Source organism: Myotis lucifugus, unplaced genomic scaffold (genome assembly GCF_000147115.1).
Source record: "Myotis lucifugus unplaced genomic scaffold, Myoluc2.0 scaffold_33, whole genome shotgun sequence".
NCBI lineage: Eukaryota > Metazoa > Chordata > Mammalia > Chiroptera > Vespertilionidae > Myotis > Myotis lucifugus.
The window spans coordinates 4,850,671-4,875,899 of record NW_005871081.1 but is presented as its reverse complement, the minus strand read 5'-3'; the positions used below and the strand labels follow the sequence as shown (position 1 = coordinate 4,875,899).

General features: G+C 40.2%; 1 protein-coding gene across 1 annotated transcript in view; it reads right to left on the bottom strand.

Moving 5' to 3' along the window:
- Positions 1–19: 19 nt before the first annotated feature.
- Positions 20–25,229, bottom strand: part of EFNB2 (ephrin B2) — a 44,971-nt gene continuing 19,761 nt past the window's right edge. Inside the window, exons 2-5 of the mRNA XM_006086916.3 lie at positions 22,158–22,441; positions 6,035–6,127; positions 5,205–5,318; positions 20–3,757 (exon numbers count right to left, since the gene is read on the bottom strand). Coding sequence (XP_006086978.1) covers positions 3,369–3,757; positions 5,205–5,318; positions 6,035–6,127; positions 22,158–22,441 — 880 coding nt within the window. The 3' untranslated portion in view covers positions 20–3,368. The remainder of the gene's footprint in view (positions 3,758–5,204; positions 5,319–6,034; positions 6,128–22,157; positions 22,442–25,229) is intronic.

Here is a 25,229-nt window from a genome sequence, read left to right as displayed (position 1 = left end):
AAAAATACGTTGAAAGCGCTTTTTCCATAGGAAAAAAATATTTTATTTTTTTAAGAACAAATTCGGTTTGAAACAGACGTGGAACGTGACTCACGGATTTCATTGTCTGGGGCTAACTGCAATGTGGAACTAAAGCAGACTGAAAACCTATGACAGGCTATGAAAATAAAACAAAGAAAGAAAAAAATATTTATAACTCAAGCATAATACTGTGTTACTTACAAATTGGACAACGAAATTTTAAATAAATATTCATGGTACATAATTACGGCACAAATATGCAGCAATTTGGCAACCTTTTATACCATTTTTTTTCCTCATTACAGTGCAAAGGGGAATGACACTGCCGTTTAACAAGCTGTAGCTAAATACATTGCAAAATTCAGATTTTATACAAAACATCTTGCTTAGACTTTATAAAAAACCAACATTGCTCTATGTACACAATCTGGGTAAGAAAAGCCATTTCTGTCTTGTTTGCATGTGTATTTTTATTAAAAAGGTGAATAAGGCTACTGTAACACCCCAAATCCATATACAGTAAAATCTGGACCTATATACAGCATCTTCACTTAAACATTATGGTGCAAATTCCAAAGTCGGGTGACTACAGATGATAATACAAGCAAGGCATTTACAGTAACTTTCCAAAGCTGAACCAACTTCAAATAAAGGGACAGTTGGTAGATTGTCATATTCTGCACCAGACACAAAACAGACGCACGGAACACTTTTCAATTGGTCGCAGGTAACTCTTCATCAATTCATCTGATTTTTCACAGTTTAGCATGTAACCAAAATGTAGCCAACTGATGATACACACATTTGATTTCATTACAATCAGACTATTTCCCATTTTTCCCCTTCTTGCCCCTCTCCCCCATACTAAAGGTAATTTTTGATGGCTTACAAGAAAATCTTGTATGAATGCACATAAAGGAGAAGGTTGGGGTGATGGAAAGAATTACATATGTACTGTGGCTGGTCACCATGGCAACCTTCCACAGAAATATGATATAGATATATATAATATATATTGCAGATATATATTATACATATATGTACACATGTATACCACACACCCACTCATACATACACACACGCACTTTGGACCAACATCATTTTCAGGTTCAGAAAATAGAGAAGAATAATTTCTGCTGCAACTCATTTTTGCAGGTATTCACTGAAGGTTCGAGAACCTTAAAATGCTGTTGCTAGTTTTTGTTTTTTTTTTCTCCCAATTCAGAAAGCAACGTGTTACCATAGAAACAGGACTATGTTAAAGATGTCTATTTTGCATAGCACATAAAAAGTAGGTTTCCTGTTTACTCGTTTTGTTTCCCAAAAGGGAGGGTTTGGGGGTAGGAGGAGGGAGGAGGGAGCTAAAGCCAAACTTTCGGCTGAACCGCCCCCCCCTGGATGTGACCCGGTGGATTCTAGTGAACACTTCAGCCATAAGGCAAGGGAAAACACAACACAGAAAATAAATGCCGGAACATCTTGTCATTGTTAAATATATGATGCAGTAACATCGATTTCCTGGTGTTCGGGGCTTGCATTTCCTAGTCTACAGTTACGTGAGACGCCTTCAGAGGACTTGGTTATTTTTGTATTTGCTCTCATTATTGTTATTTTTGGAGTGATGTTGTTTTTCCCAGAAGTAGCTGTCCAATTTTTTTTTTTTTCCTTTTGTAAAGCACTGAGCATTGGGACCACTTAATTGCCACAAGTGAATTTCACATCTTCTGGTGTACATTGTGTGCAATCTTAAAATATATATTAGTAAAAATCTTTCACTTTATATCCCTTGTGTTCTATACACCTATTATAAATACATCCTATCCTCCTTCTCCCCCTCGATATCATAATTTATTTCCGTCTTAAGGACTCTAAGAGGTTTGCCATATGTGCTTCACCTTGACCCAGAGCACCTGCACTTGGCCTTGCTCAGTACCTACGCCGCGGTCCCCGCAGCCCGGACAGCACCGCCATAAACCAAAGTGTTATAAGGCTCGATCGGGAGGAGGGGTGGGGAAGGGGCTTTGGGGGGGACAGGGGAATCTGACCTACCTTTTACATGAGAATTCTTTAATAATGTTAATGATGATGGAATTACAGCCTGTTTGACCTTTGGCTTTTAAACTTCTAGGTCAGATTTGGCTCTCTGCTCTTCTTCTAAATGCTTTCCCTGTGTTTAATAAAATGTGATAAGTATAGCAGCTGAGTCTGCTTTAGACATCATCCAAAGCAGACCGACTTTCCTACAGCCTCGGAGCTGTACATCTTATTGCCAGTACCACAACAGTCCTGCGGGATCTCTCCCCGCCCCGCCTTCTCCCTTCCCTCGCCAGGCCTGTTCCTCTACCAACAATGACCCTTTGTTCCACCCAGTGAAGAGGGACTCTTCTTTTCCTGCAAGTTGCTATTTGATAAGAGTGAATTCCTTCCAATGCACCCTAATCCACTGTGTGTGTGTTGTTGTGTCTCCTACTTGCCTCTTAAAATCGTAGTGAAACCAAAGTGCTGTGCTACCTAATTGGGTCCCCCGCACCCCCCTTTCCCAACTTTCTGTTTCAGAGGCAGCAGCGTTGAACTGTGTTCGCAGACAGCCCTTTCCCCCTTCCCCCCGCTTCCACCAGCTCCCAGTCTTCCTCGCTGGCAGCCTAGCGTCTGGCTGGAAGGCTCCTTCTTAGCAAACACAATTTCTAGAAATGTATCATATTATTATCCATTCGACTGTAGCTGTTTGTTGCAAACGGATGGAGTAGGAGACCCCCAACGTGAATGTTCCATTAGTGATGCAGAACGTGGCGTGAGGGGAAATCACATGGGAAGTACGGCAGAGCCCTGGATAACGGGCGTGTGCAACCGTGAGGCCTAAACGCTAGCGCTCTCTGCAAGCCCCGCCGAGCCAGAGGTCTATGCGACACACGTCGAGGGGCACACCCGAGGCAGAAGACGGCGTTTCCAGGCGGGGCATCCCAGGGCATCTAAGCCTGGGACGCTCAAGGGCTCTCTCGCGTCCACCCGCCACGGTCTTCCCTTGGCTGCGGTGCAGGCCCGAGTGACCGCGGCACATGGCTTCGAGGAGGACAGGGGTGAGGCGAGCGCCGGTCCCCACGGGCGCCTTCTACACAAGTCTTCCAGCTGTCGGTGCGCATCTGGATTCACCACGGCCGAAACGCTACAGACTAGGTAAGCTGTCCAGCTCAACGGGGCCCTTCGGAGAAGGAGTGTCCCCTCCGCCCCCGCTGTGCTTCAGTCCACTCGAGACACAAGGGGTCAGCCGCGCCCCCGCGGGCGGGCGGGCGGGCGGGCGGCAGCGGGACAGTCAGTTTCCTCCGGGAAAGCGAAGGCACCGCCACGTCTCAGACCTTGTAGTAAATGTTCGCGGGGCTCTGGGGGGGCATCTCCTGGACTATGTACACGGGGTGCCCGTAGTCCCCGCTGACCTTCTCGTAGTGGGGGCAGAAGACACTGTCCGCAGTCCTCAGCGGGATGATAATGTCACTGGGCTCCGAGCCGTTGTTGTTGCCGCCGCGCTTGGGGGTGGCCAGCGTGCTGAGCGACAGCGTGGCCGTGTGCTGCGGCGAGTGCTTGCGGTGCCTCCGCCGGTACTTGAGCAGCAGGACCACCAGCGTGATGATGATGACGATGAAGATGATGCATCCTGAAGCAATCCCCGCGAATAAGGCCACTTCGGAACCGAGGATATTGTTCCCGGAATGCCCGGCGCTGTTGCCGTCGGTGCTGGAACCTGCAAAGGCGGAGAAAGCACCACAACCGTTAGCGCTGCCCCAGCTGCTGCTCGTAGGACCCTGGGAAGCGAGGACATGAAGCGGGGCAGGAGCTTTAACGGGCGGCTAGGCTTTGACAAACCAATTACCTCGGTTAATAGCTAAACGGAAAAGGCAGAAGTCAGCAATCGATGTGAAAGGAGATGTGACTCGAGGTCGGATTTTCATGCTGCTCTCAAACCACATCGTTCCCTTTTCATACATCATCATCCGTCCGCTGCCGGGATGGGCCGTGACAGCCAGCCCTTGCTCTTGCTTCACGCCTGAACCCACGTCAGCCAGCCTGCGGCCACAGCCGGCGCCTGGCTGTCAGTGTCTGCTGCCCACGCTGCACTGCCTGCTTTCCTCCAGGAAACGTGGGTTCCCGGGAATCCAAGCCCGGGATCCAAGCCGCCTGCCTTCTCCAGACAAGCCCCGCCCACTGGCAGAGCCGCGCAGGCAGCCCCGGCAGTGATGGGGCCTGGGAAAATGTTCAACTCCTCACTCGTTTGTATTATTTGATTTACACTTAAAATATATTTGGAAGGCAGCAGAAACTCTCATGCTGAACAGACTGCCAACCCAAATGTGAAGCACTAAAAAATTGCCTGGCATCATTATATTACCCATTTATCAGTTTGTCACAAGAATTTGACACATCTTGTCACTGAAAGTTAGAAATAACAACTTCCCTCCTTGACGCTTGGAAAGAGACGGAATATTGCTACAGATGCTAAATTCACACGACTACCAACCAGGCGTACGGATCCCTAATACAAAACTGCTGAGGTCTGCTCAACAACTTCCATATAAAAAAAAAAACACTCATTAACATGGTAACAAATACATAGCTGTTTGTTCAGACTGTTAAGAAAATGAAGTTAAATGACAGCCAATTTTATCTGGTATTGTAAACTTTTGCCAGGGATCTGTTTAATATTTTATATTACACTATGTAAAAAAAGTTTTTTGATGATAATCACCTGAAAAACACAGCATTATGTAATATTTTAAGATGTTGCCATCTAAAATGTAGAAGAGGATCATTTAGGCTCTTTGTGGATTAGATATAATTAGATGAGGGATTAGGACATTAATTATATATACATTAGCATCGGCTTTAAGCTAGTGTTGCAACCAGCACAATAAAGTGCCGGCCAATGAAAATAACTTTGTTCTGAGAAAATAGTGCTAATAATTGGCACTTACATCTGATGAATTCCACTCTTCCGATTGGAGGACTTTTGCAGGAATGAATTATTTTGTTCTTACTGAGCAATTAACAACAGCTAACTGAGAGCAAAGATTACTGACTTCAGTAACTACGAGGTAATCCTACTGGTGTAGAAGTGCTTTGACTCTGCTCTACCTCTTGAGATACTAAGTGTACGGTGCACACAGACTACACACACAGTCATGCTGCTATACCTGGATTTGGTTTGACAAAGGGACTTGTTGTTGAGCTTCTTCCATTTGTACCAGCTTCTAGTTCTGTACGTCTTGTTGGATCATTATGCCTGGTTGACCCAGCAGAACTCGCATCTATATGAAAAACAAATGATTACTTACCGCACAGACATCTGATAAGATCTAGCTTTAGGATCTGGATATATATCTCAAGAGGCATGAATAGCAATGAACATAAGATTCTTTATGCAAAGGACTACGAGGTACAAGAATATAATGTTCCTTTTAAAACAAAACGGTTATACTAGTTATTTCAGAGGTTTAGATTGGGAGGCCATCTGTGGAAACTATAGGGATTCTTGCATTTGGCAGGCAGAGCATTGCAGATGACATTTCAATTTAACTGAGCAAGTTGATTGACTACTATACCAATTTCTAATTAGAAGAGTAATTCGTTCTGCACAATAGGTTATCTATATGTGAAAAGGCTCAACAAACAATAGTCCTCTGTAGTCAAGATGCAAAAATGGGCAAAACAGCAGAAACTTAGTTTTCTTTCTGGATATTTTAATTTTGAACCATAGAGGTGGTTTGCTTTTGAGAAGAAAAATATACATACACGTATATGGCAATAGACATTCTACCTGGCTGACCTTAACTTTTCCCTCCAATAAAAGAAATCTGTTACAGTAACTTGAGGAAATCTCAGTGGCTCAAGGTACAGAGAAAGGTTTGCTTTCAAAACTAAACTGAAGAGTGACTGAAGGCGAGTGTTAGCAATACTGGTGCCACGCTAGCTGGGGGGCTCAACCAGATTACAGTGGCTTCATGAAGCAGCAGATGGTCTTTACCTTGTCCAACTTTCATGAGGATCTTCATGGCTCTTGTCTGGCACACCCCTCCCTCCTGGTTATCCAGGCCCTCCAAAGACCCATTTGATGTAGCTGATTGAAAATAAAATGGACAAAACAAAAAAATAAAGAAAAATCAGGAAATCAATAAGCCAACTTTACATGAACATGAAATGTCTGAAAACAATTTGAAAAATAAGAATTCACTCTTAGTCATAAGTTTTCTGAAAGTATGGGATGCTGAAAGTCAAAAATAAAAATAAAAAAGAAAGAAAGAAAAATGGATACTGTCAACACTGCCGCATGTATGCTATCTGATTTCACATTTACTTAAGCACTTTCTCCTTCCTTCATGACCAAGTGGTTTAGTTAAGAGTACACAGATAAAAGGCACAGCATCTTCCAAAAAAGCTTACTGACTATTTCGGGGTCAGACTCAAAAGAGCAAAGTAGTTACTACGGTAATTTCAAAACGTGGTAATCATCACACAACACCTGCTTCCTCTACTACAGATTTCCTGCTTCAAGAACAATTAGCTTGATGCGCCCTGTTTGTCAAGCATCCAAGTTCTGTAAACACGAAAAGATTCCCACACCCCCTTTTTCTTTCCACAGCCTTCCTCGAGCTTAAAAAGTACTGTATATGTCCTAGAATTCAGCTTTTCAAATTCTGAAGTTTGCTCCCCTCATTTTGTAGTCAACTACAAAGAACGAGTGTGTTGTTATTAACTGATGTCAACCTTGGTCAAAGATTCAACCACGCTCCCTGTTTTGGGACAACTCTGGATGGAGAGAGGGGGATCCACACAACCCACTGCTCTGTTTGGTCCTGGATAGAGGGCGAGGGTTCTAGCAGCCACCTATCTCGTTCCCTTTCTATTTCAAGAGGAACCGAAGGAGGAGGGACAAGAACATCTGACCACATTCAGAATTTCCTTTTAAACAATCCCTGCTCTACTCCATTTGGACATGTTCTTGTTCTGTCCTTTTAGGACGGTGAGTTCTCTGAATTGCTTTGTAACTAAAGCTGTAAAAAGATAGGCTGCCAGGTACTTTGCTGAGGAACAGGATTTAAATTACAGGTCAAGTTCCAGAAGAGAAAAGAAGGTGGGGAGTGCTAGACATTTCATTCCTCCACAGTTCAAGGGGCAAGGAACAGAAGTGTTTCATAATACACTTCTGCAATGTAAATCATTCTCTACTTTGATAATGAAAGTCTTCTCTACTAACATTATATATTTAAAGGCACAGAAAAGGGGACAGACTTCTGATAAAAATAAACCCAAAAGACATTTTTTAAATAGGCTGTTTGTTTTCCAAATGGTGGGTGGGCCAGCAAACAAATTCTGGATGCGTGTATAGAAATATGCGTGTCATGGATAATTATATGAACTGGACAATAAGACACTTATTTACTTGTCTCTGTATTCTTGAGTTATCGACTTTTACTTTCATGGTTTTCCTTAAAAACAATGGCCACCTCTTGTATGTATAAATATCTCTTTGCTTATCTGAGTGTTTCCTTAAAGTTCTCAGTCTCACAATCATATCTCACTCTTCTGCTATTGCTGATTCTGATTTTCTCCTGGGAAACTGGGCAAAAGTTGCCATAATAATTTTAGGGGGTAGAAAGTAGGTAGTAGCCTCTTGCAGATTGTTAAGAAAATGTGTGGCAGCAAAGCTAAAATAAATACTTAAAAACTAAAAAATATGAATCTAAATAAATCATCTCCCCCCCCCCATTTCTTCATTTTTCTCTTTCCCCTTTCCCTTCTCCAAAACGGTGCCTAAATTTCAAAGTTCCTTTTTATCTTAAAAGACCTAGAACAGTATGGATATCTATGAGCAGGCACAATTTTGGATAAGTATAAAGCAGTGTTATAGTTTTTTCTTAATTATATAGAGCTTTCTCATTTGATCTTCCTCAAAAATTAAAATATGTTTTCATACAGAAAGAAACTAAAAAACTAATATCTTTTTTCTGGCTGCTGAGTTTACTTAGTTCAAGTAAAATCTCTGTTTTCAAATGCATACACACATAAATGCACCCACAGGCTAATTTACCCAAACTCAAAGATAAATGACTTTTTCTTGTTTAACACTAAGCTGGCAAGTGATAAAAATAGGAGCTGAAGGGTGCTGTGCAGAAAAAAAAAAAGGAAAAATATAGATTTATTTCAATCTTGAGAAGGAAAGGTCAAAAATTTAGGTCTCAAAGAAAAAAAATGAACAGCAGAAAGGGTAAGACAAGGCAGGGCGCAGAAGAGTCACTGGCAAATACAATTAAAAACGACATCTGCAGAGGTAGAAACAAGGTAACTACTTCTACTCTGTCACCCTGGGAGCACAAGAGATGCCCATAATTGCAGTGATTTTTTCTTTAGATTTTATTTGTAGCTCAATGCCTTTCCTCAATACCAAAGACTCTGTGCAGAGCTCCCTTGGGTCCAGATAACCCCCAAACATAAAGAACGCTAAAAGTATTCAAATTAAATTGCGATCTATAATTTAGCATCCACAGACTATAAGATGGCAGGAAGAACACTGTGAGAATGACACTGGGTTGTGCCCTGAACAGTTGAAATTTTGTGTATTCCTTGGGGAGAAAGAAGCCTCTAAGCCCTGTTGTTGCAGAGAGGGGAACCCATGGATGCTACCCTGGCAGAGGTCTTACACAATTGAAGCTACTGCTGATGGTGGAGGGTGGGGGTCAGTGGGGAGAGTGGGGCCGAAGGGGAGAGCTGGCCAAGAGGCAAAACACTGTGAGTGAGAACAGTTTTTCTCCTACATTCTGCTTCATTCCACTTTAAGTCAACTTGGAAGTTGCAAAAGCTACTGGAAGACATTGAAAAATTCATTACCAATGTTAAAACAGCACAGGAACACTTGGCTATTTAAAAAGGGGCTAACTATTGGGGGAAAAGGAGACATATGTAAAACTTGACAATAAAAAAAAAGACTAAAAAAAAATAAAAAAGGGGCTAACTTTTAAAATACAGTTAGATATTCTGCCATGAAAATATTTTTGCCCTAAATTAGGAATGACCTAAATTGTCACAGAAAACCCTGCTTTAAGATGTTACTACCAACTGAAATTTCAGCAGGTAAACTTTATAGCAAGCATAAAATAATTCAGAGTAACCTCTACTTATTTTATGTTGGATCCCACAGTCCAAATTGACCTACTTCCTCTCTACTACTTCCTCATGGGGAGGGGAGGGGGTGTGGTTCTCATTCTAGGGGACTCCCTGCCCCCACCTTGAGAAATTGCAAAGCCAAGTGGCCTGCCCTGATTGTGCGTGCCCCTTGGCTGGCAGAGAATGCTGAAATAAAGCCACAAGCCCCATCATCGGCTTTCTCCTGCAACAGCCAGTTACCAAGAAGCTTTAAAAGGTTGAGTGGCTGACTTTGAAAAACAACAAGAAACTGCTTACGCGTGGGAATAAAATCTATTTCCATTTCAGAGGAAATGGAATTATTTTTATTGCAATTATTTTTATTATTGATTGGAATGTATTGGGGGAATTTTTAACATAAAGGAAGTAAAAATAAATTGTTACCTCATTCTACATTGTTTTTCTTTGTATCTCTCTACAAGCATGATCTAATCCCACCACCATCAGAATTACTAAATGGATAAAATTGCACTGAATCATTTAGAGACAGAAGAATAACATGGTTATACCTAAGCTTTTTAGGCCCCAGACATTTTTGTTCCTTGGCCCAGGGTAAAAAAAAAAAAAAGACTTTATAAAATTAAAAATTACTAGAAAAATTTCTCCATGCAGTTAGCAAATCGGTTTAATAAAAATACATGGGCATTTTATAGCCTGCTTTTAAAAGCTTTTGCTTCGGGGATCTAATTGCATGTACTGAGTATACTGAAAGCACTATATTGTTCCCCCAGGGCCTGGTTTTCAGTGGGTGGAGATCATTGCTCAGCAAAAAAAGTACCCTGAGTTCACACTGCCTAAAAGTCTTCTTCATATTTTAAAACTACACAGCCAATGTCTGTGGTTTCCCATTAATTTGCACATGAACTTATCTGCAGTTCCTGCTCACTGGGAATAGTACACTGGTTATCTGAGTAGAAAAACAGAGCACCAGTGAGTAAAGCAGACTGAAGGGGCAAGAATATTCCTGGCCGTGTTTTTTAGACTGTGACCAGGGAGAGGAAGTAATATTGCACTTAAAACATGTCTTCATTAGGCTGTTATTGCTCTGCACCCAGGAGGCTAAGTTGCTGCACTGGATCTTGGCTGTTTTTTAGTCCATCGTATCCATAATGTTGTGTTAATCAGATGGAGAATTCAACTGCTGGATTGGTGCTGACATATGGGTCGCATTCACAAAAAGGTTAGAAATGAGGGCAGCACAAAAAAAATCCTACAGAATCATAGCTTCACTCTGAAGGAAAATTCTTAGGTTATAATGGAAAGGATGAATCATCAACGGAGAATATTTCAAACTACTCTAAAATGTAGCTTATTGCGATGGGGCTGGGTGGGTTAGGGAGATGGGTGGACACTCAAAAGCAAATATGTTTATTAATTTCACCAAAGAAGTCCACCAAAGAGAGAGAGAGAGAGAGAGAATATGTATACAGGGTCAGGAAAATCTGAGTTCAGTTTTCTAGCAAGAATGAACACCTTGTCTTTCTATAAAGCTTATGCATAACATAGTCACTCTTATTTGAGTATGAAACAGCATTTTATGAGCATTCTCAAAATCACCCTCTTTGCCCTTACTCTCCTTTCTACCACGTCATCATATGCTGGCCCTGCTAATTTTGATTTCTTAGACCAGCCTTCCTACACACTAGTCTCCTTAAGCTCAACACAGTCTTCTGAAAACCAGAAGCCTATTACCTGGCAAACATAGGAACTAAAAGAAGCAGAATCAAGTGAGGAATATGGAAAGTAAAGCCAAGACATTAAAATAAACATGGCACTGAGACAAGGCTACTGTTTTCCTCTACCAGGGCTAACGACTCTGAGTGTCTAAAAGAAAAAAAAAATGGAAATGAGATATGTAAGTTGAAAAACAAGGAGGCTGATAAAAATATAATTACTTAATGCCAACATACAACCCAGGAAGCTAAGCTCTGTCTACTTAACACCCCGACATCAGTTCAAATTCAAATGTGTGATGCAAATTCAAAATATGTACTAAAGAAACAGAGATCCCATTTTCTATAGCTCAAATGAAGGCAGTTTAATGCCTTGGGTACCATGGCATTACTTTTTCACTTTTTTTAACTTCTCCCCCTTTTTGTGTTTTTCTTTGTTTGATTTACTGTGAAAGAAACGAGGAATACACCACCACTTTCCAACAGCCCTGTTATTTTTGCTTGGCATATTATTAAAAAAAAAAAAAAAAAGCTCCACATTCTTTCAAATAACATGGCAGTTTATCCTATAATGCCTGCTCTTAGGGTAAAAGTTTTATGAATACTTCTTAAATGGCCTCACACAGGAGAAAAATACAAAGGCACATATTTTCAAAAGAAACTGTATACCCACAAAAGCTTCTTTTTTTTTTTTTAAGTTCTCCACTTGATGAGATAGCGCTCAGTGGCATTTGATTACCTGATTTTAGTGTGTGGGGAATAGTTCCCAGTTAAAACACTGGATAAGCTCCTCGTGAGGCAGGGTGTGTGTGTTTCTCACCCAAGAAAACCATGTTCCAGTGTGAGAGGAAGAATCATTTAAATTGGAATCACATCGCTATGGTTGTGCTGGGAAATTTTAAAGCAGTAAATCAGGCATTAAGAAGTAATAACTGTCTCAGCACCAGTGACTTCCATACAACACAATTACTTATGTTTCTCCACTAGACAGAACGATTTGGAAAAATGAATTTAAAAATAAAGTCACAATTTAGACCTTCCCTCTTGGATTCTAGCATTAAAATATGAATAGAGATACCAGGTATTGAGTATAAGTGGATGGTCTTAATAAAATGGTATAATTTTATTTCCACAATTTCAAATGTTCATCATGAATGATAGGATTAGGATGTTATATTGACAGCTCAGAAAAAAGAGTTTTATAAAATGTAACAGCCTTAAAACAGCTTAGTAAACTGTCTTTTTGAGTTCACTGAAAGATTTAATGACATATATTACTTTGCCATTTTACATTACTTTTTTGGGAAGACAGGAGACAAGACATTGTAGATGAGAAAATGTGCCCCTCTCGTGGCATAATAGTTTAGATGGACATGATTTTATTTGCTTTGACAATCTAGACACCAATGGTAAGTCCAAAGGTACCAATATGATAGATATTATTATAGCTCATATCTCATACATCAGATGAGACTTGGACATTGAGGGTCAACCTACTGAGAGAATAGTAACAATATAAAGTAATAAATACCACATTTAGAACATAAGAAATTCTGTCATAGCTTGCTCATAAAAAATTTTTATCCTCATCAAGGATATGTTTATTGAGTTTAGAGAGTGGAAGGGAGAACAAGAGAGAGGGAGGCATCAATGTGAGGGAGAAACATCAATTAGTTGCCCCTTGTATGTGTCCCAACCAGGCCGAACCCACAGCCTAGGTATGTTCCCTGACCAGGAATTGAACCTGGGACCCTTAGGTGTATGGGATGATGCTCCAGCCAACTGAGCCACACTGTCCAGGATACTCATACAATCTTTTCACTATTAAAAACTGTATACAAAGATCAAGTGAGGACCATTGAAGATGCGAAGACCCACAGTTATCTTCGATAAATAGTCCTGAAAAGTCACTGATTACATGCCATCCAAGTGAAAAAGATGGGAAGAGAAGTAGAGAATGTGTGTGTATGTGTATGTGTGTGAATGTAAGTGTATGCACACCTCAGGGGTATATATCACTGAAGAAAATACCCACCAAGTATTAACACTTTTGTGAGAAAGATCAAATAGTCTTGGCAATAAATTATATGTCCTCCCACTTTTTTACGAGAGGCCTGATTAAACACATGAGATCATTTCTGACTGGTTTACTTTATTTCCCCTTAAAATATTGCTTGCAATACATGTTGTCTTGATTTTTAATGAATTCTGCTGAGAAAAAAAATCCCTTGCTAAGTCTAAGATTTTATTGCTAAAAAATGATAATGATTTTATGCAGGTGGAATCTCTCATTAGGTAAAAAAAAAAAAAAAATTCAACATGAGTCCATAAAAAAAAAAAGCGCTTTTTATCTAACATGCTTTAGGGGAGTTTGTCTTATCATCACAGTGATTCAGACAAAATTAACATCATGAGAATGTGATAATCAACAATAAAAGGATAATTACTTTTATCCATAAAAGTGAACCTTACCATGGGCCAAAACCTACTAAAAAAGACGAATTGTGTTTTAAAAATAGGTGCCCAGATGACTATTTCAATATAATAACCACACTCACATTTAAAAAAAAAAGAGAGAATGATGTAAGAGTTCTAAAGATAAAACATAATTCCCTATTGTCTATATTAGTTTAATTTAAGTATTCAGATTTTTAAAAATGAAACTTTCCGGTCAAAAGATACTGATACTATCCAATGAAAATATTCTGACACATGAAGAAGCACGTGTTTGAGTGAGTGATTCTTTCTAGCACACACTCCATTGCTCACTCCTGAGTTTTTAACAGTCTTAATCACTAACATATCTTTGTGGAACTATAGAAATGTCTAGATAGCAAAGGGCCAGAGTAAAAAGTTCCTGGTGGGGAGGGGTGCACATCCCACAAACCTCTTGCTCATTCTACGGTCACTAATTGCAGGCAATGATATTAATGACCCCGTAATCGCCAGACCCCAGCACTGAAGTGGAAAACATCCATCTGAGGCCGAGCACAGCGCTGGGAGCTGGGACGTCACCAGTGACTGAATTAATGTTTGCTGACAGTTGAGAATACAACACTGCAGATGAGAAAATGTGCCACTCTCATGGCATAATAGTTTAGATGGACATGATTTTATTTGCGTTGACCATCTAGACACCAGTGGTAACCCCAATAAAGGGCCCTGTCTGAATCTGCCCTACACATGAACCTTATTTTGTTCAGGGCAACATGCTCTGTGCTCTAAGAATCCAGAGCAATTTTCCACACGTTTGCTTCGATAAAGGAATACCTTCATCTCCTGGTTTAATATCAGGGACAATGAAACAAGGCTACCTCACTAATGCAAAGAACCACTTGCTAAGCACAGCTGTCTTTTAGCAACACACAGCCGGGTTCCTCTGCCAAGTGATCAATTATGCAACTGACAGAGGTTCTGCCAATCCATCCATCCATCCATCCATCCATCCATCCATCCATCCATTCATTCATACAAATTGCAGCACCTGTACCTAGTTTCTTAATCCCTTTACTCTGAGAGATTTTTATTGTATAATTTCCCTATTTAGCAACTTTCTATTGAGGGCCTTAAAGTGCTTGGTCACATTAAAAAAAAAAAGTAGCATAGTCTTATTGAAGAAACTGAATTGATAGGTAGTAGATCTAAAAAGAAAAGAAAATTCAGAAGATCTGACAAATTGCTATTACAACCACCTTGACCCAATGGCTCTCTCTTCTTCATTCAACTTTGGGGCATATGATTGCAATTAGTTATTATTGAAGTTAGCTCCACAATGTAGGGCAGGGCATCAGGCCCAACATGTTTGATAGAAGCATAGAGTCCATTGGGTATCCCTATCACGCGAGGGTCTTTGCTATTGCTATGGATGTGTTATGAGTGTATAGACATATACTCTTTCCTGCACTATGTTTGTGATGTGATATATGCAAATACTAACGTCCCTCTCACTGTGTATACATTCATATGCTTAGTGACGCAGGGGGCACTGTCACATAAGTGACATTGGTCTAAGGGTCTGGTTTGAGTTTTGGCTCTGACATTTCACGGCTGTGTGAACTGTATTAAACAACTCACACTTTCGAAGTTTCGGTTTTCTCTCAGTGATAAAAATTTCTCCGTCACCTGTGTTTCAAGACTTCAAAGGGACAGAGTCTGTGAGGCCGCAACACCTCCCCCCGAGTGAGCAAACACCCAGCCTGAGACTTCAGAATGTTAGGAACAAATGTGCGACTCTTAAGGACAATATAAATCAGTTTTTTTCAAAGTAATCTTTTTTGTGTGTCTGTCTATGCCTCCTGGCTATTTCCTAACCTTCTTTATTTTGCTTTCAATTTGGATCATCATGATGAATATTTAAAGGCTATTAAGAAAGAAACTTGTTCCCTCTCATGCTTGTACTAAGTCTCTGGTATTGTTCAATTATTTAAAAAGTCTAAGTGAACCTTTAAAAAGCTATAAATACAGGTGCTACAGATATTAAGATGTATTTTATGAAATAGTAAAGGCGGTTTTATTCTGAGCAATTCCTAAATAATTTCTTTTTCCCCCCTAATTAATCTCCTTCATTTCTCACCTGCTCTTGCTTTGCTCTTATTCTGCATGAGGCATTGGTTTCTCCCATCACTTTGAGAATCAGGGTCACCTTATTCTTCCGTTTGCTGTTTGGGAATTAGGAATAGTGCTCACAGGACTCTCTCTGTCTACCTCTAAATGAGATAAGCTGTCCCTACTGCCTGGTGAGGCCATGGACCATGAACAATCTCACTCTACCACAGCCTTCCCCGCCTAAACCCTGAGTGAGCTGGGATGAATATCCCAATGGCCACGACTCCATCAGACCCATGCACCCTACGTCTCAGCACAGTCTCCAGTTAAGCAGAATCCCAGGCTTCACTCCCTAAGTGCAAAGAACTGAGGCTCTATTCATACTAAATTCACCAAGGAGTCTTCCTGAGATACTCTGGGAGAGCCTTCACTGCAGGCAGAAAAGGATTTCACATTATGTTAAAAAATAATAAAAACAAGCTTCTCATTATCAGACTAATGAAATGATGTACTTTCCCAGCTAGTCTCGGTGACAAGGCAACTCTGACACATTTCTTTTCTAGAAGAACCTCTATACTACATTAGGATGCTGCTAAAATTACCAATAAAAACACAGCATTGCCTTTGTGGAACAGGGAACTGAGAAAACGCCTGGCAAATGGTTAAAGGCAAGTGGGGAAAATGATTAGGCAATTGGAAGAGTCCTCCCGGTGCATCTCCTTTGGGTCTTACAGAGGATATGCTACCATGCCTGGGCCATTCCACCAACTAAAACATACATAAATGCATGTTTCCTGGCAAGGGAAGCCCAGGACAAAGGAACTTTTATAACACTCTAGGAAGGCAGAGAGGGAAGATCTTATAATTAAGCTATGCAGCATTCCTGAAACTTGTAAACTTTCTGGAGTTTCATTGTATGGATGGCTTTCAAATAAATGATACTTTCTGAGCGCATCTTCCCCGCCCTTAGCTTGCAGGAAAGCATACTAGTCGGTTTGTCTGGTCTTCTGCTTCATACAACCTCCCCCATGCCAAAGAGACCCTTAGCCATCCGCGTTTGGTGCCAACCACGGAGGTAAGCACTTTACACATATTACCCCCCATTTAAACACACATCATCCCGAGAAGGCAGGTACTGTTACCCCCAATTTACAGATGAAGAGTTGAGGCAGAGATTGGTTAAGTTACTTGTTGAGGGGCATTCAAGAAGTCAGGTCTGTGCACATCCAGACTCTCAACTGCTATGTTAATCGTGTGTATGTGATTCCCCCAAACACCAAGATTCTGATGAACATCCTATCACAAAGATGACAGTTATAGGTTAAAAATAAAAAGGTGTTAACATGCTTGAATTCAGCAATTATATGCAAGGCATCAAACATAAATCCTCACCCCAAAGTCAGAGGACATAAGTGATAGGCTGATGTAGCCATATCACTAAACTTGATGGAAATGTAGCTTTTATTACATTTATCATATAAATAATTAACCAACGAAAGCATATAATCACTTCACAGACACCACACATCCTATATAATAAAAGGCTAATATGAAAATTGACCGAACGGCAGAACAACTGGTCGCTATGGCATGCACTGACCACCAGGGGGCAGACACTCAATGCAGGAGCTGCCACCTGATGGTCAGTGCGCTCTCATAGGGGGAGCACTGCTCAGCCAGAAGCCAGGCTCAGGGCTGGCAAGTGCAGCGGCGGTGGTGGGAGCCTCTCCTGCCAAAGCAGTGCTAAGAATGTGGCTTAGGATTAGGCCTGGGGAGCGGGGCCTAAGCCGTCAGTCGGACATGCCCCAAGGGCTCCTGAATTTCGAGAAGGCTCAGGCCGGGCTGAGGGGACTCTCCTTGCCCCTGCCCCCTGAGGGCATAAATTTTGTGCACCGGGCCTCTAGTTCTTATACATTCTTCAAAAAAGCTAGGTGTAAAAGAATATTTGAAAGCTCCCATAACTATTTTTAACTATTTTCCTGGGGAAAATACAGTACATTCAGTATATTTTAGTGCCATTTGCCCCATCTACTCCCCAAATACAAGGAAATAAAAAAACAAATATATAGACACATTCAACAAAAATACAGAAATGAAATCTGTTCTTCTGTTTTGATTCTTTAAAAATAGTGTTTCATGATATTTGTGTGCAAGTGTTTTAATTTATTTTGCAATTTTGCTCAGCAGTGGAGTTTATGCCTAAAAATAGCATAGCTGACTGTGGAGCCTTCCCATTTTATATGCTCTGATAAAAAAAAAAAATGCTTTGGAGAACTAAGCCAATAAAGGGCCAAAGAATGGTGACTCATTCTAACTCATCCAGTGTTTCTCAGGGAAGAGTTTCCCAAGGCAAGGAAAGTGAGGGATGGCTTTCGGAAGAATGGCAGGGTGTACCTTCGAGAACAACTTTTAATGGAAACAATCAGACAATTTCCCACAAATCCATGTCTTGGCTACAGATTTGAAGTAAAATAACATAAAAGCCACATAAGCTAAACTGGAAGGTGCTCTGAGCATGTAGTGTTCTTTTATTAGCACCTCTGTCCTGGCCACTGTTTCCTGACACAGTATTCATCCAATGACACTCATTTTTGTCTATCTTCTGACTCACATCATTTTGTCCTGTGATGAAAACCTCTTCGTGGCTATTTTGCAAGATTTTAAGCGAAGGCTGGTTAACTAACCCACAGAACCTTCATAATGTTGGATGTTGCAAAGGGTCAACACACCAAAATTGTTGACTCATTCAACTCTATCACCTCTAAAAAGAAATTCAAACCAAGCACCAAGAGTGTCTATAAGAAAACTTTAAGACACAAATATGAAGGCTGAGAACAGTTAGAAATGCTTTCCTAGTATTAACTGAAGCGTTTACTAAGAACTGCCCTTGACAACAGGCAACTTCAGAGATAGTTATTTCATAAGCTCTTTTTAAATTTTAAGGACATAATAAAAGTAACTATAGGTTATGTAAAATGCTTACTATGATTTTAAGGTAATTAAGAATCTGAATGCAGTATAAAATGGGGCTTTTTCAGACCAAATGACCTTAACATCCCTACCTTTGGATCATTTAAGATTAAGAGATTTTATTATGCAAATTAGGCCTGAGGCTAATTACAAAAATAGGTCACTTGAAAAAGTCAATTCTAAACATTCAGAAAACCTGCATATATCATTTTGCCACATGTCAAAGCAAATAACCAACTATGAGATTTAATGAGGATTCATAGCATTTTGTCATGTGATGAGTATATACTCAGTAGGCTTAAAATATACTTCCAATTAAAAATTAATATTTACTTCTCAAACTCAAAAGTATGATGCCTGTATTTTAAATATGGTAATACTACAAGTCAAATTAAACATCTTTAAATAATTTACAGCAGATCCTGTCTATTTCAACGGGAGAAAAGCTACACTAACAAGAGATCCTATATTGGATGTGTATGTACAATCATAGTTGGGAACTGGAGACTTCCATCACCAGCCAGAACTACAACAACAACAGCAGTTTCTAGAGAAGAAATTAAAATTCAAAGAAATAAAACTACTTTCTTATTAAGCTCAGGCAGCAGGACTAGAACCCACATCCCTGGGCCCAGTGCTCTGGAATCAGGAAATCTAGGGCACCAATTCAGTCCATTAGCAATTTGGACTGTTCCCCTGCAGGGTAATGCAGTACTACTCCTAACTATCAATTCTCTTCTTTCTCGCCATGGAAAGAAAGCAGCACACAATATTGATGATTTTAATACTGATGATGAAAATCATATTGATGATTTTCTTAGTTATGAAGGTGCTAAGTAGACACTAAGATCTGAAATTAAGCATATGCAGCATATATTGTAGCAACTCAAAGACACCAGTATTATTTATTGACTATCTCAAAATGAATCGATGATTTGAAGTGTTAAACATATACTTGTAAATTTTAGGTTTTTTTCTTATACTACCTAGTATAGTACTATTTTAAATAGAATGTGACGAGAGAGAGAGAGAGAGAGAGAGAGAGAGATTAAGATTGTTTGATGTGTGCCCAACTGGCGTGGCTCAGTGGTTGAGCATTGACCTATGAACCAGGTTAAGGTTCGATTCTCGGTGGTTGGGGCACATTCCTGGGTTGCTGGCTCCATCCCCAGTGGGGTTGTGCAGGAGGCAGCCAATGAATGACTCTCTCATCATTAATGTTTCTATCTCTCCCTCTCCCTTCCTCTCTGAAATCAATCAATATATATATATGTTTATTTACATATACATTGTTAAAAGATTGATGTGAAAAGTAGTCACTTTTTAAAATCTCTTAATTGTTTTGGTGCCTTGGGATTCTTGAAGAAGCAAAAAAAGTTAACATTAACTTTTTAAACTATTTTAAAATGTGTTCTTCTCATCATTAGTCTCTTTCCCAGGGAAAGCTGTGTATCAGTGAGCTTTGCTATAGGCTGGGTGAGAAATCGGTTTCTGCACTTTCCCAACTTCTGAAAGGTCTTCCTATGTCTGTGACATGGCGGAAGCCTTTCAACTCTCTGCAGAAAGCCTGCGTGGACTTCCCGGCACACTTCTGAGCTCTGGGCCCCTCACCCAGCCCCGAGACAATCACCCAACCAGCAGCATTCAAACCGCCTCTCATTGTTTCAACCTTGAAATGCTCAACTCTATTTTAAGAACAATTCCTTTACCCCAGGCTTTTGCACTGTAAATCAGAACTCTACGAGAGTTCTGGGGGCCAGCAGAGCTCAGCTACCTGCAATGAATTTAATAATGAGTTTTTCGGGAAAGAAAAATAAGAGATGTCATCATTGTGTAGATTAGTATTATAATTAATTACAAAGTAAACCGTGGTTCTAAACACAAACCTATCATGTGTTGGTAAGTCATTTATTATTAAATGCTCACTACATTAAACAAAAAGATGTTGCTTATTTAGTATTTATATTTATTTCCTGCATATTCAGACTAAAGACGAGCCCCATGCTTGCTGAAATCCCACTTGCACTCACTGGGAACTTAGAAATGAAAAGCCGTCTTCAGGAAGTCATAAACTAAAGTACACGGAGGAGAGAATCTGGGTCTGTTGACTGGTCTGCATGGGCTTGGGCTGCAGGTACAGCTCTAATGACATACATCTAACACCACAGGCACATCTGATACTCTACGGCATCCGCTCTTCAGGCATCCCCGCCACCTCCATATTCTTTCTTTCTTCCACCCTACTGAGGGGAACTGACCTTCTTAATGAATTTATCTAAAGTCACTTCCAGTTCCCTATAAATGGTATGCTAAACATTAGTGTCCTTGGTAAAGTCTTACTTAAATTGTCTTTAAAAAAAAAAAAAGCCACTAGGCTTCCAAAAGCTTAAAGTTTCCATTTATTTTTACCTAATAACTATTTTAGATTCTCAAAGATTTCTCTATTATTTTGTACACTTTACCACCCAATCTACTTGTTTCATCCCTTAGAATGCTTCCATTTTCATTTTACAATAATTATTTCTTTATATAATTTGCCACTTTTCCTTTTTGTGTGTTGTTGTTGTTGTTGTTACTTATTCTTGCTCAGCCACTCTCTGTGTATCAGGTTCACCTACACATAGGGTTTCAGTCTCTGTGGCATTTAAGGTTTACAGCAAAGGACAACAAGAGAATTGGACGGCTGTGACCACTTTTGTTTTCATTGCTAATGTAGTAAAAATAATATGTTATTGAGCACTAAGTCACTATCCAGTGAATTATTGATCCTGAGCTTTAAAAAAGAGCAGCTAATAGGCTGAGAAAGCAGAGTTTTAACCTGGTCACCCAGAGATGGGAGGGTGCAGCCAATGGACAGCAGTTCAGTGTTCCCTAAGGAACTGAAGACTATGGTCACAGGTAAGTGAGCAAAATTTAAACAAAAGAAATTAAGAAAAAAATACTTCATTGCTTTAGTGACGTGAAGAGCTGTCTCAGTCACCCAGACTGCACTGACAAAACCCTAGCCCTAGAACGACCCTGGCTTTGTGCGAGGATGGGATTTGCACTGAGTAGGCATGTGCTCCAGGGGGTGCACCATGTGACTTCACAGCCTTATGAGAGGACAATGGTTCAGATATGACTCAAAGGGTACATAATATCTGTTCCTGACGCAATGTATCAAATTGCTAGATAGATTTTTAAAAAGTAATTGGTTGAGCAACTCCAACTTTTATCTTATTCTTCTAAATCTGGTTTTGACGTGCCCATGTACAACTGTGGTTTGTAACACCCATCCTTCGAACCTATATGCTCCATCTCACTGATGCCTTCATGCGGAAAAGGTACTTTTATACCCTTATTACTGTTGAATCCATAGTACTTAGGTACCGTTTCTGGCACAGAGGAAATATAAATGAATGAGTGAATGGATAGATGGATGAATGCATGAAGAGAAATGTCACAGCACAAGAGTTACCCAGCAAAATCTCACCAATGGTCCTTAAAAATGCTTTTGTTAGTAGAGATGCTGAGTATATTCATATATATATTCATTTATTTCAATGCTATAAAAACTCTAGGATGTTTTTTTTCTCTTTAGGTATTTATATTTAATGAGTACTATTAGTATAGGGTCCCACGTTCAATTAAAGTTTCTTTCCCAAAAATGGATTATCACCAAATATTTGCCACAATAATACTTTTAAGGAAGCAAAACTAGATACAAACCTATTTAGCTTATCCTAATTTCTATAAATAAATAAATAGAATTATACTTACATATAATGTAATAATCTTTGTTCTTCTGAAATTCTAGACCCCAAAGGTTAGGGCTGAATTCTTGAAACTTGATAGTGAATTTTACATCTTGGTCTGGTCTGGCACAGTTGAGGAGAGGGGTATTTTCCTTTTTAATAGTGCATCTTTCTGCTTGGTCTTTATCAACCATATAAACTTTATAATATTCATACTGGCCAATAGTTTTAGAGTCCATTTTGGGGCAAATAATATCCAATTTGTCTCCTATCTGTGGGTATAGTACCAGTCCTTGTCCAGGTAGAAATCTAAAAGCATAAAAATAAAAAAAAATTGAGTTGACAAAAGTTAACAGTATTAATAATTATCACAAAATAGCCAGACGACGCCAATCACTCCAAATTACAATTTTATAAATCCAAACTTTTATTTGCCAAAAGTATCTTAGTTCAGATCAGCATGGGATGAATGTATTTAGGGATTAAACTTTAGAGAAAAGAAAGAACCACTCTCCTTACTCGACACCAGCAATTTTCAACCTTTTCCATCTCATGGCACACACAAACTAATTACTAAAATTCTGTGTCACACCAAAAAAATATATTTTTTGCCGATCTGACCCCAAAAAGGCATAATTTTGATTCATTCACACGGACGGCTATTGTGTGTTGGCTATTGTCATTTTTTACCTGATAATTCAAGGGAAAAGTGGTCAGTGCCTCTGACTAAATAGTCAGGCACTGCATGTTTTCTTTTTATGTTTTTAATTCTTGTGGCACATCCGTGTGCCTCTTTTGACACACTGGCTGAAAATCGCTGCCCTGCACAACAGGACCAATCAGCCTGCTGGCGTTTCTTTACTACCCCCTCGCTTTACTAGCTCAGTACTCCTTTGTGTAACTTTACAGTAACTTTTCCTGCTGGTGAGTCAGCCCTCCCCACCTGTTTGTTATTTTTTAACCATTGGCAGCTTTCGTTTATTGGGCATGCCACAGAAAGATGGCATCAGCGCCAGGGAACAGTGGGTGCACTAATACTTTGTTGTCTTGTTAGTTTCCATTGGCTGTTGATGTTAATTAACAGACAAGTTTCATCAAGAATGCTTCAAATTACTTATCATAATTAGTCAGTCACTGATCAAACAATGGGTTTTTTATTACAGTGAACAAAAGAAATGTCTTACAAACCCATAAAAGATAACTAGAAATAATTAGTTGTAGTATTGATTCAGCTGCAAGATGAAGAGTCCCTGACTTGCAAGGACAGCAGCTACTGTCCTTGCTCCACCAACCCTTTCTTCCCTTCCCTGGAGATGTATTTGCTCCAATTAATTCTCAGAAGCAAATCTTTAGAACTAAGACAACTGATACAATATCCCCTTAATGCTTACAGCTAAAAGCTTTCCCCCCCTCCCCTATCTCTTTCTTGCTAGCCATGCTGCTGAAAGATCGTTCTTAATGGGGAGTTTCTCTGAGAAACTGAAACAAGAGCTTCCTAATGAACATCCTTCTACAAGTGCTAACACCAACAACACACTTAGAAATCCCAGCTCTTTCCTCTGTATGCAGCCAAGCCTTCAGGCTCATTAAAATATTAAAGCCCGAGAACAAAGCGTCATGTCTGAATCCCGCCAATCCGACCCTTTATTTAAGCAGGGAAGCCCACCAGCCATAACAATTAATGGGTTGTAATTCACTGAGAGAGAAAGCCAGGATGGTGAGGCACCCCCAATGTCAAATCGTACTGAGGAAACAGGTTATGATTTATGCTAATGAATGGTATTAATTTTCTGAAAATTGCATGAGGGTGGTTATGAAGCATCACAGAACATAACAGAAATTACATTATTGGATTTATATTAAAATCCAATAGTTTTTATGGCAGGAAAAATGCATGTTGCCGACAGTGGTTTGTCATTTTCCTTGGAAACGCTACTTTACAATCCCAAAGAGAGAGGAGTCCCCCCTACACACACTTTATTTTTGTTATTAAGCTTTTATAGCCAGGACATATGACATTTATTCATTAACAAAAAGAAAAAGAAAGAAAGAATGAAAGGAAGGGAGGAAGGGAAGGAGAGCAAAAATCACCTAACATAATATCAGAATGAATATTTTTCATAACAATGACGAATTTCATACAAACATGTGTGCATACTTGAAGAATTCTCTAGAACTTTGGACAAATGAAGATTACCAGTTAGTAAGGGTCTCTCTTTGATTGTCTTGACCATTTTTCCAGTTTCCTGGGGAGATGGTTTAGAAATTCAACTCCAAAGGACTGAAGGACTCCTGGGTACTCCCTCAACCTCCTGAGCGCCAGTGTGGTCTCTCTAGGCAAGTCCATCTTTGTGAGTAAGAAAACAAAGACTCTAGGTTCTGGTGGAGGGATGGAATCAGAATGTCTGTGGAAGAGCCTTTTTAGTCTCTACCCCTGCCCCTTACGTGCTTCTGATATGTCCCTGTAGTCAAGAAGTGGGGGCAGGAGGCCTGGCAATCACTACCCATGAAATCGTGTGAGCCTTATCTCACTCACCTGCCTGACTCATCCCTTTTCTCAGTTTTATTCCTTAACCTTCTTAGGAAACCTTCACTGCAACCAAGAACCAGAGGCCAATTCCTGCCTGGGGTTCCCACCTCATGTCAAATATTTTCTACCCTAAATCTTCTCTTTTAGTAGCTGACACAGAGCGACCACCACATGTAGGCTGTTGTTAGAAGTATTCATAAATCACAGCCATGGCCCGCACCAGGATATCGGTATCCTGCCTCCTCTCACAGCCTTGATCTTCACACCCATCAGTTTTCACCCTGGACCAGTGCCCCCGGGCCTTGCCCGGGCCTCAGACATCAGCATCCTTAGCAGCCAGATGGACCCATTTTCTTGTCCATCCAGTCAATTCTTTTCAAAATATGCATCAGCTCCCCCACCCCCGCAAGCTGTATATCATCTCTGCATATCTTAGAACTCTCCCACATCACACCCTATGTCTAAGGTTTGGCTCACTGAGCTCTTCCTTCATTCAAAATGCTCCCAAGATCTTGTTTCCTTCATGAGATACATTTTCTTCTTGCTTAACCAAGGACTCATCGGAGA